This window comes from Panulirus ornatus, chromosome 45, assembly GCF_036320965.1.
Source record: "Panulirus ornatus isolate Po-2019 chromosome 45, ASM3632096v1, whole genome shotgun sequence".
NCBI classification, from domain to species: domain Eukaryota; kingdom Metazoa; phylum Arthropoda; class Malacostraca; order Decapoda; family Palinuridae; genus Panulirus; species Panulirus ornatus.
Genome location: NC_092268.1, coordinates 5,582,263 through 5,603,288, shown reverse-complemented (window position 1 = coordinate 5,603,288; position 21,026 = coordinate 5,582,263). Strand labels below are relative to the sequence as shown.

At 39.5% G+C, this 21,026-nt stretch overlaps 1 protein-coding gene and 2 long non-coding RNA genes across 8 annotated transcripts; 2 read left to right on the top strand and 1 right to left on the bottom strand.

The window, feature by feature from the left end:
- The first annotated feature begins 636 nt into the window (after positions 1-636).
- On the top strand, positions 637-11,037 carry LOC139762869 (uncharacterized). Of its 5 annotated transcripts, XR_011715853.1 has the most exons (8): positions 644-802; positions 988-1,122; positions 1,689-1,821; positions 3,112-3,222; positions 4,648-4,806; positions 5,769-5,934; positions 6,995-7,117; positions 7,373-11,037. XR_011715853.1 is itself a non-coding variant. In XM_071688099.1 (6 exons), the coding sequence occupies exons 4-6, from the start codon at positions 3,130-3,132 to the stop codon at positions 5,862-5,864; spliced, it is 348 nt and encodes a 115-aa protein (XP_071544200.1). In that variant the 5' UTR covers positions 637-802; positions 988-1,122; positions 1,689-1,848; positions 3,112-3,129; the 3' UTR covers positions 5,865-6,346. The 5 variants fall into 5 exon arrangements, 2 of the variants coding, with proteins under 2 accessions (XP_071544200.1, XP_071544199.1); XR_011715852.1 differs by lacking the exon at positions 7,373-11,037 and having other exon boundaries at positions 6,995-7,289; XM_071688099.1 differs by lacking the exons at positions 6,995-7,117; positions 7,373-11,037 and having other exon boundaries at positions 637-802; positions 1,689-1,848; positions 5,769-6,346.
- On the bottom strand, positions 4,864-20,777 carry LOC139762870 (uncharacterized). 2 transcript variants are annotated; one of them, XR_011715855.1, is made up of 7 exons: positions 20,638-20,777; positions 18,061-19,134; positions 13,761-13,914; positions 10,356-10,700; positions 9,683-9,943; positions 7,337-7,473; positions 4,864-5,948 (listed from the first exon to the last, which is right to left on the bottom strand). It is a non-coding gene; the product is annotated as an uncharacterized lncRNA (long non-coding RNA). The 2 variants fall into 2 exon arrangements; XR_011715856.1 differs by lacking the exon at positions 9,683-9,943.
- LOC139762871 (uncharacterized) lies at positions 13,807-20,787 on the top strand. Its single transcript, XR_011715857.1, has 3 exons — positions 13,807-13,935; positions 19,722-19,857; positions 20,657-20,787. It is a non-coding gene; the product is annotated as an uncharacterized lncRNA (long non-coding RNA).
- Positions 20,788-21,026: the final 239 nt, after the last annotated feature.

Here is a 21,026-nt window from a genome sequence, read left to right as displayed (position 1 = left end):
TGGAGCTGAATTACAATAAACAGCGATTGTCAGCACTTGGCAATCTCTTCATATCAGTGTCCTACACTCTTGCATGTTTGAGAGGTAACCACCTTAGAGTTGGACCAAACCCTCTCAAGACCTCATTTGATTAAGGCTACACCCAATTGAACAAGGACTCGTGTGTTCTGACTGATGCCATTAGGGCACATAAAAACTTTCATTCTTGTACTACCAGCAATTTAGAGAGTCCTTTAATTCCAACACCACCACAATATCATTGCTCTCTTCTCTTTCAAGTGCCCTCTGCTCCATCATAACATTTCATTTTCTTGCACAACTGACCTCTAGTCTTCACTCTACTTCTTCCATTGTTACCCTCCCTGCCACTCTCGGTACTTGTCCATCACCTGCGATATCAAGACTCCAGTTACTTTGAGTTCTTTTTCACAGTCATCATCCCAGGTCTTATCCCAAGACAACTTCATGCCTCTAGCATATAAGTATTTAAACACACTTACAGCCTGCACATCACTGCTGGATCTACAAGTGTCACTTATTCTGTTGCTTGGCTATTACCAAAATATGTAAATGAGGTTGATTTTTCATGATGCTGACTTGGTAAGGTAGGAGAGGCAGTTGGATATGAAAAAAGCGTGAACTGGTCTTTTGAAAGGTATGGAGTGGGCCAGTCATCTTCCCAGAACTAAGAGTGAGTGGAACAACTACCATTGATCAGACTGTTAACATCAGGAACCCCTTAGAAGGGAGCTCAGCCAATCAATCCTTGGAGGAATATGTTGCAGCTGTAAGCGAGCTTCAGGTATTTAAAATGAATGTTCTCTTGGTTATTTCCACAAAAAATGAGATGAGGGAGTGGCAAGTCTGATAATGCTCATAATCAAATAATGGTTATACTTCAAAAAAGTCAAAACCTTACAGATCGTACATGAGAATTCCCTTTTATGACAGGATACTGGTTGATTAACTACTTGGTGATACTTGCAGACAGAGGTACAGCTTCTGAAGGATGCCCTTCCTACAGTGTTGTACCACTCCGGCCAGCAAGCTATCACTGGATTTATAAATGCTGCATCCCTCGCTGTTGATAATGCCCATTTTGATGAACTGACTTTACATAAGGTGAGTGAGTTGCATCATACCACTTGAGATATAAAACACTTCAAAGTTCTGATTCTGGAAAGGGATGTTAAAAGATTATTAAACCAATGGAAATTTTTTTGAGAATTTGAGGGGATATCACTTTGTAAATGTGGATTCAAGTAGGCATACTTCTTGCATTGCAAACCAGTATGAAACTGGTGTCCTTTATATGGCTAATACTGCTTTATACTGGCTACTAAACATGTTGTGTTATATACATAGGATGTCTATATTTGGTTTCCTGTTTATCGAATGGATCACGTGCACAGTTGGCTAACTCGTATATTCCTGCACTTTAAGTCGATGTATGTGAGCAAACCAAGGCTGTATGCTCATGATTTAATACATACAACTGGGAACCAAAAACTGTCGTGTTGGCCTTCATAATTTTAGACAAACTAGCAGGCATATCTGTAGATTAGTGGTGTTCAGTGGTAATAATTGTAATAGTAGAGGAAGTGGAGTTTAGTGGTTCTGACATATTGTGGTCAAGGAATATAATCAATAGTACGTGGTTGCTTTTGTTTAAGCATTTCACTTTGCAGGTGAATGGCCACTCGCTAGACAGCATAACTCGGGAGTTCCTGCTAGATGGTGTAGATCAGAATGTACAGGAAAGTTGGCGTGCAAACTACATGGAAGTGGATGTCTTCACCACCCGTGGCAGTCCCATAGCAGGTACGATCTCTGGAGTGCTAACTAGTGGTAGGTTTTCTGCTACATAATGGTCTTGTTTTGATCTAGTTGGGCATAGGAATGGGATAAGGAACCTCTTAATTTTTCCGGAGGAAAGTTCCACTATTTCCTAATATTTTATTTTCTAACCATAAAAGTGATATCAGTGTTAAATGAAGGTGAGCTTGGGATGGGGGCGAGTTGCCTAGGCAAGGTGGTAGAATAGGGTCAGTGCAAGGATTACCTTACTTGATGCTAGAAGCTTTATTGGTTATAGTTGTACACACATGATGACACTCAATATGTCTAGATGGGATGATAAGGGACGTAAATGCAAGTCTTTGAGAGAGGGGTGAGTATGCAGCTTGTGGGGATGAAAGGGCCTGGGAAGCGAGTGTGTTTAATGATGATACAGTACTGGTGGCAGATTCAAGTGAGAAATTGCAGAAGTTGGTGATGAGTTTGGAAAAGTATGTGAAAGGAGAAAGCTGAGTGAATGTTAATAAAAGTAATCCCTACTAGTATGGCATCATAACATAAACCATACTAGTTTGGTTGGGGTCCTTTATAGGTTAAATGAAATTGTAATGCAAATTTGATATGCAGTGCAGACTAACAGGTCTTCCGACAGCAAAAGTGTATGTGCAACCATAGTTTGGGCCATAAAGCTCATTTCTCCAGGAATTGGTAGGTTAGGTGAGGTCGTGTGCCTTGACCTGCCACCTAGTCAAGGTGCCGATAGAAGGGTGCCCTGCTATACGCCCCACATCATTCAGTGGCTAATTAGCACGTCTTTGGTGCACTAATTATAATATGAAAGTTAAACTGTTAGCATTGAGAATAGTTCTCTCTCAATAATCAATTGGTGGTGACAGAGAAGGGACAAAGAGTTGGCAAAATTCAACAAACTTGATAGGCAAACTTAGTGCACCAAATTTAAGTGTGTGTACAGTAATAAATATAGACTGTTTGCTCATTTTCCTTTTTCTATGTATCTTTTCTTGCCACATTCCTTGGGACCACCCAAAATTTCCATGGCTGGCTACTTAAGAGATAAAAGTGTATTAAAGGGAAAATATTTTTTAACAGATTTTGGTTGCAATGAATATACTAGGTAAGGGGAAAACAGGATTGAAAATACTGCCAGTGTCTCTCCTGTATCATACAAGGCAACTACTAATTATAAATGAATAGTAAAGATGTAAATTTCAGAATGAACATTTGCTGCTTTCATTGTTTTTCTTGCACAATATCTTTCATTATTACAGTACTACAATTTGATGTAAATTTCAGGTTGATGACACTTGGTTCATGTTGGTGGCTAATGACTATGATCCTGAAGACTTTCTTGACCCACACACTGTAACATCAGAGGTCTTTGCCTGGAACAGTTTCCCAGAATCGGTAAGGTTAAGTGTTTTTGTTAGTATGTATAATTGAAGGTCAGGTACCTGAGGACTGGTGGAATGCTTGTTCAGTGCCATTGTATAAATGCAAGGGGAACAGAAAGTGAATATTTGAACTAGAATAGAGGAAGTTTGTTTAGGATACCTGGAAAGTTGTAAGAGACTTGTGATATAGGGTAGCACGCACAGAGGATCAGATTGTGGAGGAACAAAGTGGCCTCAGAAGTGGGAGACGCTGTTTCGATCAGGTGCTTGCTTTGAAGAATCTTTGATATACTTAAAGAAAACACTTTGTGTGTGGAATTTATAGATCAGGAGAAAATATATGATGTGGTTGACATGCTTTGTGTATGCTCTGAATGTATGGTGTTGGAGGAAAGCTACAAAAACTAGCTTAGATTTTGTATCAAATGAGTAAGGCATGTGTGTTAAGTGACAGAGAAGGAGTGGTGGTGCCAGGTGGAGGTAGCTGTCATATGTAATGCACCGAGACCACCGTATTATATATTGAACCAGGTCATGTGAAGTGTCTGGGGTAAACCATGGAAAGTTTAGTGGGGCTTGGATGTGCAAAGGGAGCTGTAGTTTTGGTGCATTACACATGACAGCTAGCAGACTGAGTGTGAACGAATGTGGCCTTTGTTGTCTTTTCCTAGCGCTACCTCGCACAATGTGCATGGGAAGGAGGTGTTGTTTCATGTGTGGTGGGGTGGCAGTGGGAATGGATGAAGGCAGCAAGTATGAATATGTACATGTGTATGTATGTATATGTTTATATACGTTGAAATGTATAGGTATGTATATGTGCGTGTGTGGGCATTTATGTATATGCATGTGTATGTGGGTGGGTTGGGCCATTCTTTTGTCCGTTTCCTTGTGCTACCTCGCTAACGCGGGAGACAGCGATAAAGCTTAATAAATATATAAAATATTTATTTTTTTAATCATACTTTGTTGCTGTCTCCCGCATTAGCGAGGTAGTGCAAGGAAACAGACGAGGAAGTCCAACCCACCCTCGTACACATGTAATACATGAACGCCCATACACGCACAATATACATACATGTACATTTCAACATATACATACACAGACGTACATATATGTACATATTCATATATGTACATATATGGAAATGGAGGGAGGAAGAGCAAGAACAAGGACAAGTTGGAAGGATAGAGCGAGATGTAAGAGATGGACATGCAGTCAACAGGCTGGATCAGGGCATGTGAAGCTGTTAGGAGAAACTGTGAATAAGGACATGTAGTTTCTGTGCATTATGCATGAGAGTTAGTGTATGTGAGCAAATGGGGCCATTTTTCCTCTGCTCCTGATGCTGCCTCAGAGTGTGGAGAAATTGTGTACATAAACGATATATATTTTTTTCATATTGTGTATGTCATGTATGCATACTCTTCTTCACAGTTTACTGTAGTGGCAGAATATGTGGCAAACCACACCACCTCTGGGATGTTCATGACATCCAACCTTCCAGTCAAGGAAAGTTTCTTTACGTTAGCTCAGCTTAAGGTTGCAGACCATCCCCACTTTGAAGATAATATAAAGTACACAGCAGGAGTCTTGGTAAGTTCTTTCTTTATTCCTAGTAGTGTTAGGGCATACAAATGAAATTCTGAAGTCACAGTCACCAATTTTATTTTCATGTGGTAATGAATATCTAAAGCATATTTTAACATACTTTATGACAAAGGATATTAAATTCTTTGCACTTGCCTCTTATTTGGACAAGTATGCCTTTATACTAGTTAAATTGTACAATCAGACTGTAAATTACTTTTAATTCTAAGGTGTCAATATGACAAACTGGAGAAAAATCCTGAAGAAAGCCTTTGCAACTAGTCTCGTATTGCTTTCCTCGTATGGGAATCTGTGGAGCCATCAGTGACACTATACCAGTCTCTTGCCATAATGAATGACCACTTAACCCTACTGAGAGGAGAGCAGAGGTTGAATTCAATTTGATATCAACTGCACCCAGGGTAAAAGCAATTTATGCTGTGATTGTACATTGTTTCTTTACTAAAGTTTAGCAAAAACTTGCGTGATATGTGTGGGAAAACAAGGGTACATAAAGTTGCAATCATGGTGCAAATATAGTATCTTGTGTAGGACTTTGCTCCTGATTAGAAAACCATCCCTTGAGACATGTAGGAATTGCTTAGCCTTTGAGGCCTTAAAAGCTCTCAGCTGGGCAGAGATTAAGTTCATAAAAAAAAGCTTGTTACAAAAAAATACTTTAGTTTTGTTCAAGAATGTTGGTTCCATTTATAAAATTTAGTTGTGGATATTTACAAAACACATTGTTGCCCACTTAGAACCCTGTTGACAGTATTGTATTGGTTACGGAAGAATTTTGCCTCATTTTTTCCTATGACTTTTATATTAAAAAAGATGGCCAAATTCATCATCCATCCTTACTGACCAGAGGTTTTTTGCATTTTACAAAATGATGTAAGGGAATCTGTATGTGCGCGAAAGTTGAAAACCATTGCAATATGTGAATACTTAAAAATTCCAATTTTCAGGTATACCGATACAATAAAGTGACGAAGAATTTTGAAATGTTCCAACATTTGACTGCTTATGGAGTGGTTGACCAGGCAGTGCTTCAGTGTGGATAACAGCCTTTATGTGCTCCTTGTTTCCAGTGCTGAAGCCAAGTTGTATGTATATGAATATCACCATCCTGAGGTAAGTTGAATGTTCTGGAAAAATAGAAAAATGTCAGTACCAGTAAATTAACCTTAGTCTCTCCTTTAATGAAACTAATTCCTAACTACATGCCCTGGTTCAATCCATTGACAGCACGTTGACCCTGGTATACCAAGTCATTCCACCAATGCCATCCTCCATCAAGCCACCTCACAACACATATTGTCCTCAAACATTTCATTTCCAACACATCCACCCTCCTCCGCACAACTCAACCTATAGCCCACGCCTCGCAACCATATAACATTGTTGGAACCACTTTTCCTTCAAACATACCCATTTTTCCTCTGAGATGCCATCCTCCAGCACTTCCTCACATTGCCCTCTCCCTCCCTCTCTCATTCCTTCACCAAGGTCTCCACCCTCCACCAATGCCACCCTCCCTCCCTCCTTCACCAAGGTGACCACCCTCCACCATCGCTTCACTCCACAAGGGATATGCCTCCAGATTTAGGGCCACACTGGGGTATTTTGACACCAGGATCTTATTGAAGTTTGATACACATAAATCTCCACCATCTTAGGACGGTAGGGTTCAGTGGGTGGAGACTGAACAATGTTGGTGATAGCATTGGAGACACAGTAGGGGTAATGGTGGTAGTGGTGAAGGTCACCAGGGGATTCTCTGATGGGGTTAATTCCAGAACAAAAGTGGAAACATGGTCGAGCATTAAACAGCAGATAAATGCAGCTTTCCCCTGCTTTTCAAGAACTGTGGAACAACAGGTTCAGAAGAGGTATCACAACATTATATCCTCAGGAAAGAATAAGATTGCTACTCATAAGAGGCTCTTCTGTAAAACAGATAAGTAACTTATGAAACTATACCCATTTTGTAAGAGGCTAACAGATAACACTTTCCAGGTGGAGGACCAGTAGGTCGCTCTTTATGGAGCAAAAAGGAAATAAGACAGTTTCATAGTCTCAATGTGAAGTAGGTTAGGCATAAGCTAAGTTGTATGAAAAAGACTTGCATAGGCTAAGTTATTGCCATACAATGCTTGTGAATTTGTCTTAATTGCTGTATGTATTTTTACAGGTGGTGGTCCACTACATGATAAGCCTCTGCTTGATCCTGTCACATGCAGTAGCAGGTATTCTTGGTGCTGACAGCCCAAGCATCACAGGAATTTCAGCTACGATTCTGTGACTAATGATTCGTGTGAGGATACCACTAGTTTAGCAATTTGTATAATATTTTCTTTGTTCACCAGAAGTAACCATTTGTGGCGCTGAAATTTGTATGTACTTATAATTTCTTCCCATATGACTTGGCTTAAGTCAAGAGGGCTTTTTATAGTATTATAGAAAAGTATTAAAGTTTAGTAAATCAAATGAGGTTACAATTTAGTTCATATTACAGCCAAAGTTTTAAACTTACATTTTACAGTTAACTTGATTCCTTTCTCTCCCACAGGCTGTGCACCATGATGATACCTCCACCTCAGTCCTCGCATGAATCCCTGCCTTCAGGTTCAATGCTGATGCATAGGCGTACGTCTACAGACTTGGGACAATCTATCAAAAAAAAATAACCTAAAAATTAGAGAACTGCAAAACAAAAGTGCAATCTACTTGCAGTTAAAATTCCTAACCAATAATTTGTCTATTATTTCTTTGAAACAACTTTTAACACATCTCAGATTCACTTATAATTTGCTGATACTCTTATCTCCAAATCATAGTGTGTGGACAAGTTAATGTATTTCTTTACTGGAAAAAAAATGTTTACAGAACTGAGTGTTTGATTTCCCAGGTAGAAATAATTTATAACAATCCACAGATTGTTGTGACAAAGGTATGATATGGTTATGAAACATCTTTGGAGTTTGTGATGTCTTTTGTCAAATAAGGAATGTATACCGTATAATGATTTATTATACTTAGTTGCTGTCTCCCGCGTTAGTGAGGTAGCGCAAGGAAAAAGACAAATGAATGGCCCAACCCACCCACACAGACATACATAAATGTCCACACATGCACACATACATACTTATACATTTCAAAGTCTACATACACAGACATATACACACATTTACATATTCATGCTTGATGCCTTCATCCATTTTCGTCGCCACCCTGCCACACATGAAATAGCACCCCACAATCTCCCCATGCTGTAGCACCAGGAAAAGACAACAAAGGCCACATTCGTTCACACTTGGTCTCTAGCTGTCATGTGTAATGCACCAAAACCACAGCTCCCTTTTCACATCCAGGCCCCACAAAACTTTCCATGGTTTACCCCAGACACTTCACATGCCCTGGTTAAATCCATTGACAGCACATCGACCCCAGTATACCACATCATTCCAATTCACTATTTCTTGCACGCCTTTCACCATCCTGTATGATCAGGCCCAAATCGCTCAAAATCTTTTTCACTTCATCCTTCCACCTCCAATTTGGTCTCCCACTTCTTGTTCCCTCCACCAATGACACATATCCTCTTTGCCAATTTTTCCTCGCTCATTCTCTCCATAACTACTAAAGAATTTGACACCTTAAAACCCATCCAAAAAAAAAATGATAGCTAATCACCAATCCCTCAAACCTACTGAATGCAATAACCTTGCTTTTATTCACATTTACTCTGCTTTCTTCTTTCACACACTTTAGGAAGCTCGGTCACCAACTTCAGCAGTTTCTCACCCGAATCAGCAACCAGCCCTGTATCATCAGCAAACGACAACTGACTTGCTTCCCAAGCCCTCTCATCCACAACAGACTGCATAATTGCCTCTCTCCAAAACTCTTCCATTCTCCTCCCTAACAACCCCATCCATAAACAAATTAAACAACCATGGAGACATCACACACCCCTGTCCGCAAACCTACATTCACTGGGAACCAATCACTTTCCTCTCTTCCTACTATACACATGCCTTATATCCTTGATGAAAACTTTTCATTGCTTCTAACAACTTGCCTCCCACACCATATATTCTTAATACCTTCTACAGAGTATCTCTATCAACTCTTATCATATGCCTTCTCCAGATCCATAAATGCTACATACAAATTTCCATTTGCTTTTCTAAGTATTTCTCATATACATTCTTCAAAGCAAACACCTGATCCACACATCCTCACCACTTCTGAAATCTGATGCTCCGTACATTCCTTTACCCTCTCAATCATATAATTTCCCAGGAATACTCGACAAACTTATACCTCTGTAACTTGAACACTTGCCTTTACCGCCTTTGTATAATGGCACTATGCATGCATTCTCCCAATCCGCAGGGTTTTCACCATACATACAATGAATATCCTTACCAACCAGTCAACAACACAGTCACCCCCTTTTCAATAAATTCACCTGCAATACCATCCAATCCTGCCGAATTGCTGGCTTTCAACTCCTACAAAGCTTTAACTACCTCTTCTCTATTCACCAAACCATTCTCCCTGACCCTCTCACTTCGCACACCATCTTGCAAAGCACCCTTTATCTGCCACTCTATCATCAAACACATCCAGCAAACCTTCAAAACTCACTCTTATCTCCTCACTTCCACTACTTGTTACCTCCCCATTTAGCCCCCTTCACTGATGTTCCCATTTGTTCTCTTGTACACTTTATGTACCTCCTTCCAAAGCATCTTTTTATCCGCCAACAATGCCCATTCTTCACTAAGTTTTCAGTTTGAAAAAGTGTGCATGATACTGGATCGCTGTTCTGCCATGAAGTGTAAATTAGCAAAGTAGTCTCTGCAACACAAACCTAGAGGTGCATCTCCTGGTTTAAGTGATTTGAGTGTGCTGCTGCATCCAAATTATATCCAAGAAAAATGTCGAGTTTGCCTTCATCTCAAAGGTGTAAATTCACTTCTTTGCATATATTATGGAGAACAACACATGCCATGATTATATGATAGATTTGTTCTGTCTTGACCCCGAGTCATTTCTCCATGCAAAACGTGCCACCTTTGTTTCAGCTGTCCAATCCCCCTTTCCACAGTACATCTAGTTTTCTTCTTGTGTCCTGTAATACATGAATCTTATTAAGTACAAATCTGAGTTTGGACGTTAGTCCCAGGCTCATCATCTAGCTTGTTTTCTCATAATCTAGAAATCTTTTGCACACTGGGTTAGGTCAATTTTGGATTGTGGAAACACTTAAAAGACATGAAACCTGTTTCTTCTACAGCCTATGTAGATATGTAAATATTATTGACATTTTGTCACAAGTAAACATGCAAGAAAACGTTTAACGTTACCCATTACAAGCTGTCTGAGAACCATCTTCAGGTCTTAGGTAAAGCATCAAAAGCCAACACTTGCAATAGTAATTACTATCACCAATAAGATCTACAGCACCCACACCACCAGGGAAGACCCTAATCTGCATAAATTTTGTTTTGTCTACCATCTGTCTGTGCAATAACCCTACTTACAGTATATTGTGTTGGTCCACAACGTGATCTTTTCCAGTTGCAATATAACGTAAGGTCATCATCATCACTTAGTTCCGGCGTGATACAGAGCCATGTTCCTTGCTGTAGTACTTTCTATTTCCCGCTACATCTCTGATCTATTTCTCAATCTGTGACCACCTGTCTTCCCGCACAGTCAAGCTGGTATCTTCTGACATCCATCCCCTCGTACACACCCCCAGAACAACGGGCCTAAAAGTTTTCAGCTGAACAAGTGTTCCTTGTCGTCCCAGCCATGTTTGCCTCACTAAGCAAATTCTTAACTGCTTTTGAGGCTTCTCCATCCCTGAGGCATCAACCAGGAATCTGGAAAAAAAAGTAAAAACTTTGATATGTATTATGCAAAATACAAACATGTTTATTATACTTAATCGCCATCTCCTGCGTTAGCAAGGTAGCGTAAGGAAACAGACGAGAAGTCCAACCCACCCACATACACATAAATGCACCACATATACATACATATACATTTCAATGTATATATCTGTATAAGAGTGGATGAGCCTTTCTTCGTCTGTTTCCTGGCACTTCCTCGCTGATGAGGTAAACAGCGATTATAATAATATGAGTGTATATGTAATATAGGTAATGTATACATGTATGTATTCATACTTAAAATAATAAAGTATACGATATAAACAAAGCGACAATTATTCAAACCTTTGTATCTCCATTGTTTTAGTAACTTGGACTAGTGAGCAAGGTTGCAAACATGTCCTTTTCACCATCTTCCTATGTCACTGATGTAATGTAATGCAATAAATATTTGTTTACGGAAGTGTATGTTTTATTTATAGAAATAAGACTCCCTGATAAAAGCCATTATCTTGTCTATCTGACTAAAATCAATATATCAAAAATCAGGATATAAACTAAAAAAAAACGCTTAAAACTGATTATCTAAAAGATCTAAGATCCACACATAAATAACTTTAAAAGAGCCATTAAATTTAATGATCTGTAACGAAAAATATAAACAAAAAAGCATTTTGTTTTGGTCATTTATAAGTAGTTTACAAAAGCCTATATAAGGTGAGTGGACAGACAGTTACAACCATCCAACCCCTCTGGTGTCTGACCCCAGACTGAGGCTGACCCAGTTCTAAGGGCCTAGGTCAGCAGCTAGATCATGGCACTAAATCAAGGGTCGGCACATAAGGCCCTGAAGTGTACAACCTAAGTTCAACACACTTCACAATACAATTATCAATAAACTCACAAATAACACCAGAGCTACTAAATACATTAATTATCTAAAAGAAAAAAAAAAATCCAACCACCACAAATAACTGAGTTAATGATTGAAAGTTTTCTTTTAGTGATCTTATGATTCGTTTTCCTTCTTGGCAAGAAAAAGTGTCTAAGTATATCATTTTCAAAGCCACTATCTATCTATCTATCTATCTATCTATGACGCCCTATGACTCCCTTCTGCAACCACCTCCCCCAAAATAAGATATGTCCACGGAAATAGTCTCCATAACTAGTATACATCAGTGCCACTTTTTAACTTTTAGTGGCTCACCCTTATTTCTGGTCATCATTTCTCATAAGGAACTTTCTTAAGGGAGTTTGGACTGATGTACTAACTGCGTTTTGGCTGTGTTTCGAAGCCTCATTGAGTCAGTTGAATCGGAACAGCTTCGTTCAGGCGAGTCCCGTATTTTCCACTGCTGTACTACAAAAGACGTCTTAAAAATAACTATAAAAGCTTCAGAATTGTACTATTGAGTTACCTTCCTCTTTAAAACGTAATTTCTGGTATAAAAATCCAAGTTCTGTACGTTATTTCATACTTTATGAGACAGGTTCGAACTTCACTGCTTCACACAAGTAAGAAGAGAAAGTATGAAACACTGCCATCTATGTTTTGGATATGGTACTAAAACTGCCACCTATGTTTTGGATATGGTACTATCACAACACTTCATTAAATCGTCATCTTGATATCATTTACAGTTATATAACCATCAAAGACATTGAAAACCATCTTAATTCCACGCCTGGCATCTAATTAAGGACTCTCAACACCATCAGGAGGTTAGAAAACAGATAATTCCTGTATTTCCTCGTGATGTTGAGTTACCAGCTAGCAATTTGACGCCGTGGCCAGGTCGTGCCAGAGTTTCCAGGGACGGTATAAATTCCATGAGCCAAGATGGCCATTTGCTGGTAGGAGCCGCTGACGGGGAGGACCTACGCGTGACACACCCTCCATCAAACCCTTATTTTAAGGTTAGTATATGCAAATTGTTCGAGAAATTTGTTGACCAGATGTAATGTTATGCATAAGGGTCAAAGTGGAGTGTCATAAAGTGTTATTTTTACGGTAATTAGCAGAGATATGGCTGGCTTGACCTACGGTCCTTCTGTTAACCCATGCGGGAAGTGGCACACACACACACGTGTATATATATATATAATATAATATATAAATATATATATATATAATATATATATATAATATAATATATATAATAATGTATATATGCATCTGATCCCGGTTATGAGTTCATTTAAATCAAGTTTGAGGACATTGGAGAGGCTCTGGTGTGTGTGAACCATCGTAATGATCGTTTGGTAGTTTCGTTGTGTTGTTCTGCTGCTAAAACGAAGCGCCAAGTTTATTTTCCACTTGATATTCACACTACACCTCATGTTCGGCCATGGCTCAAGACAGATGTTATCCTAACGAGGATAAAATGGGTCATTTCGACCAACTAAAGCTAAGATAAGGCTTGATGGCCGGACGCCATCTTGTTTCCGACAAGGGCCCAAATGTCATTATTTACGTTATTACTATTACAAAATAACACACCCAATCCTTTCCTATCTTCATCTTGCCGTCGATAATGACCTAATGACCAGAATTACCAGCAAAATGCAATGATATATGCTGATGATGGGAATAAGCATAGAGCATAATTGTAGCTATATACACAGCCAGACGTAAGAAGAACAAGTTAATATCTATGTTAATGTGTTTAATTACCATGTCATTTTAAGAACAGTTAAATAATCTAAGGATTAATGCCAAAATAGTAATTTATTACCGTCTTACAATAAATAATGGATTCTTATGATGTCGTCTAAGGTCAATTTCGCGTTAAAGATTTAATGTAAATCCTGTGATTATTAGTTTTTCAAAACTGGGGTCAAGGTTGAGTGTTGCCTTAGTTTGTATATATTGCTACACACAACACAAATGTCAACACATGATCATCATCTCGGGTTCCAGGATGATGATGAGGCGGGCCAGCCACACCAAGGAGTCGACCCCAAGCTGGATCCCAACCTGATCCCTCACACCACTTAACATCCTCGTATATACTCGAGATTATTGACATGACAACACACATCACTTACGTCAATCTGGTTCACGAAGAATTGACACCTCTTTGTTTCCCCGCAGGTCACTGTGACTCCTTGAACCGCCGGCTTCTGGGCTCGAGCACGACTTACACGGAGGAGCACGTCTTGACAGCTTCTCCTCCAGCTCACTAGTGATCAGATCCTGAACCTGTTGACTCGTATAAATAATGTAAGTATAAGAAACAGCATCCGATCCCATGTAACAACATTGGATATCTTTCCTTTGGCTCTTATCCCATTGAATCCGATGCGCTCGTACGTCTTTTGATGGGTGACGTAGAATGCACCATGTATTTTATTATAATGAGTTCTATTTAAACTTTTATCATTAGATTTTATTATTAAATACCTCAAAATGTGTTAATAATAAATTGTTTTTAACAATTTTTTTATATAGTTGGTACACAGCCAACATGGTGCATTTGACCATAGCCTATTGTGATTGATGTCAACACAATAATAAGTTTACATATGAAAACCATACAGAGATGACCCTTATGGTGTGATCGGCCCTTACTCTTAGCCTCCATCTATCACATACTCTTCTAAACTCAGTCACAAAATTCTGTACTCGCTCAAATATATCAATGCTGTATCATAACAAACAATAACTGACTGACTTTTCATGTCCCTCTCATCCCCTACAGACTTCATATTCGCCCTTCTCTCTTAGATTCTCACATATTCTTGTCACACCAACTCATATATAAACACCCATGGGGACATCACATCCTTCCCCCTGCATAGCAATACAGTAATTCCTGACCATCTTTCCTAATCACATATGTACACTTGTGTATATCCCTCTTTCTAAACTAGACATTCCCAATAACCAGTCCTTTTTCAGCACACAACTGCACAAGCTGTACACCATTTCCACTGATAAAACATTTCCAGCAATTTGTCGTAGTCAAGTGGATGATTACACCAGTTTGGCCTTCCACCTGAGCAGCTTCCTGTGCCTCTGGTGACCTGGACTTTCCACCCAACCTCTGGGATCCTGAACTCTGAGCTAGGTCAGTGACGTGGCCACCTTGGTTGTGTCCTGGACCCCTGAGTTGCTATATTCTTGGTCTTGGACCCCCTAGTCTTACCTGATGTATCAGATTAATTTCCTGATGAAGTGCCTGACAACCCTGGTATACACCAACTCTGTATCTAATTTTACAGTAAAATTTCATTCAGTAACATAAAAAAATAAATTTTTACAATTATCATTGTAAAATTTTTTGATGATACTGAATGAAATTTTACTGTAGAATTAGACAGTGTTGGTGTATACCAGGGTTGTCAGGCACTTCATCAGGAAATTAATCTGATACATCAGGTAAGACTAGGGGGTCCAAGACCAAGAATATAGCAACTCAGGGGTCCAGGACACAACCAAGGTGGCCACGTCACTGACCTAGCTCAGAGTCCAGGATCCCAGAGGTTGGGTGGAAAGTCTAGGTCACCTGGAATCCAGGTCACCAGAGGTCCAGGAGGCTGTTCTGGTGTCCATAGGTACAAGGAGCTGCTCGAGTGGAAGGCCACCACTATTCAATATTAGCGCGCGCTTCTTATAGAGGCTTACGACCAATATCACCTTGCTTGGTACATTCTCGAAAAAAGGTCACTTACATTCTTGTGGATATCAACAAAGAAGCTGCTTGTTAATAAAAAAAAATATGCTATGATACACTGTAATAAGCATAAATACTGTTCCTTCTCATTTTAAAGAATTACTATAGTACTGTATATTTGTACATCAATTTAGAAAATATTCTTTTATCACAAAAATACAATAGCCCTATAATATAAACTAATCTTTATGGTACAAATATATATGTATTGTTATGTGGTGTGTGAAGTGAGAGGGTCAGGGTGAATAGTTTAGTTAAGAGAGGTGGTGAAAGCCTTGCGGAAGATGAAAACCAGCAAAGTGGCAGGTTTGGAGGGTAATGCAGTTGAATTGATTAAGAAATGGGGTGACTGTGTTGTTGATTGGTACTGTATGAGTGAATCATGGTAAAGTGGCTGAGGGTTGGCAGAATGCATGTACATTGCCATTGTACAAAGGCAAAGGGGATAAAGGTGAGTGTTCAAACTACAGAAAATTGTATGGGAGGGCATTGATTGAGAGGGTGAAGACATGTACATAGCATCAGACTGGGGCTGAGCTGTAAGATTTCAGAAGTGGCAGCAGATGTGTGGATCAGGTGTTTGCTTTGAAGAACATGTGTCAGAAATACTTAGAAAAACAGATGGATCTGTATGTAGCATTTATGGATCTAGAGAAGGCATATGATAGGATTAATAGAGATGCTCTGTGGAAGATCTTAAGAGTATATGGTGTGGGAGATAAGCTGCTAGAAGCAATGAAAAGTTTTTATCAAGGCTGTAAGGCATATGTACAAGTTGGAAAAGAGGAGAGTGATTGGTTCCCAGTGGTCAGTCTGCTGCAGGGGTGTGTGATTTCCCCATGGTCGTTTAATTTGTTTATGGATGGGGTGGTTAGGGAGGTAAATGCAGGAGTTTTGCAAAGATTGGCAAGTATGCAGTCAGTTGGGGATGAGAGGGCCTGGGAAGTGATTTGGTTTCTGTTCACAGATGATACAGCACTGGTGGCAGACTTGATTGAGAGACTGCAGAAGCTGGTAACAGTTTGGAAAAGTGTATGAAAGGAGAAAATTGAGAGTAAATGTGAATAAGAGCAAGGTTATTAGGTTCAGCAGGGTTGAGGGACAAGTTGGATGGGATGTCAGTTTGAATGGAGAAAAACTGAAGGAAGTGAAGTGTTTTAGAAATCTGGAAGTGGACTTAGCAGTGAATAGAACCACAGAAGCAGAAGTGAGTCAAGTGGGGAAGGGGCAAAGGGTCTGGGACTGATGAAGAATGTGAGGAAAGAGAACATTATCTCTGAGGGCAAAAGTGGATTTAATGTTTGAAGGAATAATAGTTCCAACAGTATCATATGGTTGCGAGGCATAGGGCATTTACTGGGTTGTACAAAGGAGGGTGGATGTCTTGGAAATGTTTGAGGACAGTATGTGGTGTGAGATGGTTTGACTGGGTAAGTAATGAAAGGGTAAGAGATGTGTGGTAATAAAAAGTGTAGTTGAGAGAGAGCAGAAGAAAGTGTGTTGAAATGCTTTGGATACATGGAGAGAATGAGTAGGGATAAGTTGACAATGAGGATATATGTATCAGAGGTGGAGGCAACAAGAAGCAGGAGACCAAATTGGAGGTGGGAGGATGGAGTGAAAAAGATTTTGAGCAATTTGGGCCTGAACATACAGGAGGGTGAGAGGTATGCAAAGAATAGAGTGAACTGGAATGGCATGGTATACCAGGATCGACTGTGGTGTCAATGTACTGAACCAGGACAAGTGAAACATCTGGGGTAAACCATGGAATGGTCTGTAGGGCCTGGATGTGGATGGGGAGCTGTGGTTTTGGTGCATCACACATGACAACTAGAGACTGAGTGTGAACAAATGTGGCCTTTTTTGTCTGTTTTCCTGCACTACCTCGCTGACACGGGAAGCAATGCTGTTTCCTGTGGGGTGGGGCACCTGGAATGGATGAAGGCAAGCAAGTGTGAAAATGTACTTGTATATGTGTATATGTTGATATGCATGTGTATGTGCATTTATGTATGTAATGTGTATATGAGTGGATGGGTCATTCTTTGCCTTTTTCCTGACGCTACCTTCTAACTGGCAGCACATTTCTATAGTCTTACACTAAGTAAGTCCATCTGCTGCACTAGAAACATCTCTATGACCTATTTCATCCATATCCTAGTTCTACACACTACTTGGCACACACACACACACACACATTTGTATTCACATTGTCCTCCAAACCTGAGTTTGTATCTAACCCTCTTTCAATTTGTACATCTGTTATACTGTTTTTGGTCTTTCTTCATTGTCCAAGTCTCATTCACTAGTCTCTTAAAACCTGTTTATTGCATCATATAGTCCCTGAATTTATCATCTCGTATGAATTCGTCCAACCTCTGATTCGCTGTTTCTTTATGACAGGTCTTGTCTCTAAGAGTATTTGCTTTGATCGTTAACATGTTTCCTTCCAATGGGTCAAGATCTTTTAGCTGTCTTACTGTAGCACCATGCACCTTTCAAATTCCTGATTCTTCTATTTTTCTTTTCAAGTGAGACACCTATCTCTATAGAATTCCACATATACAAACTATATTACAGGGCTTTAACTGTCTGTCAGGTATCATTAGTTGAGGAATAACATTCATGCTTGTCCCACAGTCAACCTGAAATTTCACTTTATTGCTTACCTCCATTGATGTCATGATGGCTTCATTGCTGAGTCGTGTTGAAAGCTTCATAAAATACACGACATCGGGGTCGTCCTTCGTGGATGCCATAATGGCCTCATCGTTGCATCATGTCGAAAGCTTGTAACACACAGGAAATTGGGGTTGGCTTTTCTATCAGGATCCTCTTGAATACCACTGACCATACTTCTAAAACCCTTGCCTGGTTTTGATCTGCGTGTAATTGCAAAGTGATTCTTCTCCATGCATATGCTACAGGTCTTGCTATATGCCGGGCATTCTTCTGTCTTCCCAAATATGCTTGTTGCTAAAGAATTTGCATTCCTTCATTGGCGTGTGTGACCAGGCATGGTCCTCATGTTTAATGTTTCATTTCATTTGTCTTCCTTCATGGGTTTCTAGGTCACCTTGTTAACAGCGTCTGGTCATACACCATGATATACTGCCATCTGCTGCTTATGTGCCATACAGATTTTCATCCTCTTTAAAGAATTTCTCACAGAGTAAGTCATCTGAGTGTCCAAGTACTAATCTTTCATCTAACATTCCTTGGATGGATTCCCGAATCTGGTGATAGGTGAATCTTGCAATTCTCCTGTCTGTTCTCCACACTTTCGAAATCTATTTGTCTGCCAGTTCATTCTTCGTTGCTGGTAAAATTTGCCATCAAATTTGGCAAGTACATTTTTTAGCCACTTGTTTAGGCTGGTTATCTATCTACTGGTGCTGGGAACATAATGAATTACACATCTCTTATAAATAGCTCCACCAAAGGTTACAAGTACTGCAGCTTTCTCCTCATCGGGTTTCTTCTTTAAAACCTTCTTCTATAATAGAGGGTAATACATTTTTGTTTATAGGTCTTCAGAGATCTTTCATTGTCAACTGTTAGGTTTATTTTGTTGGGAATGTATGAGTTACTGCCGTTTGCACCACCACTTGATCTTGCTTCAAATCATCACATGAGCTTGTCATTTTTCTCCAGTTGTTTCTAGTCTGTCATGACAAATGGTGCTTTTACAGCTGCCAGTATGTTTTTGTACAGGTTTGTACATCTCCCAGAGGCATAATATTCTGGAAGAGATAGAGAGATGAACTGACATGGGTTGCCATTCTCCATAAACAGAACACTTATATTCTTTTGGATGTGACCAAAACAGCTGATTGATTATAGAAAACATGATAATAGAATGTAATAAACACAATTATACTGTTGTAATTCCTAAGGTAGCATACAGGATAGGAGTAGGTCATTTTAATATATAAATAGGATCACTTCTATTGTAAATTCTAAGGTAACATATAGAAAAGGAGTTGGTCATTTTAATATAAAAACAGGATAATTTCTATGATAGTCTTATTAGTATTGTAAATCCAAACGTAACATATAGGATAAGAGTCGGTTACCTTAATATATAAATAGAATAATTTCTATGATAGCTTATTAGTATTGTAAATCCTAAGGTAACATACAGGATAGGAGTTGGTCATTTTGATAAATAAATAAGATAATCTATGATAGTCTCATTAGTATTGTACATCCTACGTTAACATATAGGGTGCATTTTCATATAAAGTAGTTGTAGTTATTTGCCGAATTTTATCCACTTGCTTCATAAATTTGATAATATATTCAAAATAGAAAAAAATTTGTGTTGCAGGCAATCATTTCTACAAGATGGCAATGAAGATGAGAAGGAAAACGTTCAAGAAGAATGTCTCAGAGTGCTGCAAATTATACAGTCAAGATACTGCAAGGAATGTTGGCCATGATTTCACTATGGACTAAAGAAAATGGTGAGTATGGGAGCTGCTCGTCTAGTTACACTCTTGGTATCAAAGTGTATATTTTGCCATTTCTCAGATGTGGATATGAATTTTCTGGCCCCCTCCACTCCTTTCCTCCATCCTTTCTTGACCTTTCTCCTGGACCACCAACCTTTGGGATCCCTGACTCTAGAAAATTTGGTAAGCTAGGTGAAGAATAGCAGTGAAATTGCTGTGGAGTGGGTCTGGAAAGGCATGGTATAATGGTCAAAAGCCTGATAATTTGACAAGAGCAGTACAGAATAAGATCCTTTGTATAAGGAAAAGGGGATGAAGATTGAATGTAAGAATTATAGGGGAATGTCTAACAGAATAGAAGTTAAGTAATAATGTGAATTCCAAATGCAGTTCTGTTAAAAGTGTACTTGTCTCGGTGGTATTTGTACTCTAAATTGTAATGATATATTACAATTCTACCTCAGGGAACTGGGCGTCCCTGCCCTTTACCAGCCTGCAGGATTAGTAGCAGGAATGCTAGCTCTGTAAATTCAAATCCTTCAAAAGATGTATAACTAAAAGCACTTGATACCCACTTTGTTTAATGAGAATGAGCAAATGATGATAGATGCTACGCATCAGTATTTAAGGGCAATCGATGAGAACTAGATGCCACCGTAAAACTATGGCTTAAGTCCATACATTGAACTGATCAGTTAAAATCTAATGCCAAACACAGGTCCTTGTAGCAGTCTTAAATATAATTTTGTATGTATAACAGTTTATATATACTCTTAAAATGATTATACTAACTGCATTTGGTGCTTGTCAGGTGGATGAGTACGCCGCTGTTGGTAAACCATCTTAGCAGCCTCGTCGTCCCATGGTCAACTGGACTCCAAGCCAACCAGACCCATGGCCATTGGGCCCCTGGCCAACTGGACCCTTGGCCAACTGGACCCTATGGCCAACTGATAACTTGGCCAACTGGACCCCTGGCCAACTGGACCCCTGGCCTACTGGACTCCTGATCAACTGTACCTCTGCTGTTTATGGTCAAGCTGAAAGGAAAGATGATAAGTTCTCTCTCTCTCTCCCCCAGTGGCTGCTGCTTCTGCAGGGTGGTGGCAGTGTCCATGCTGAAAGCAAAGATTATTATTACCCTTTACTCCCACCATAGCCACCAACTACTTCATCCCCCA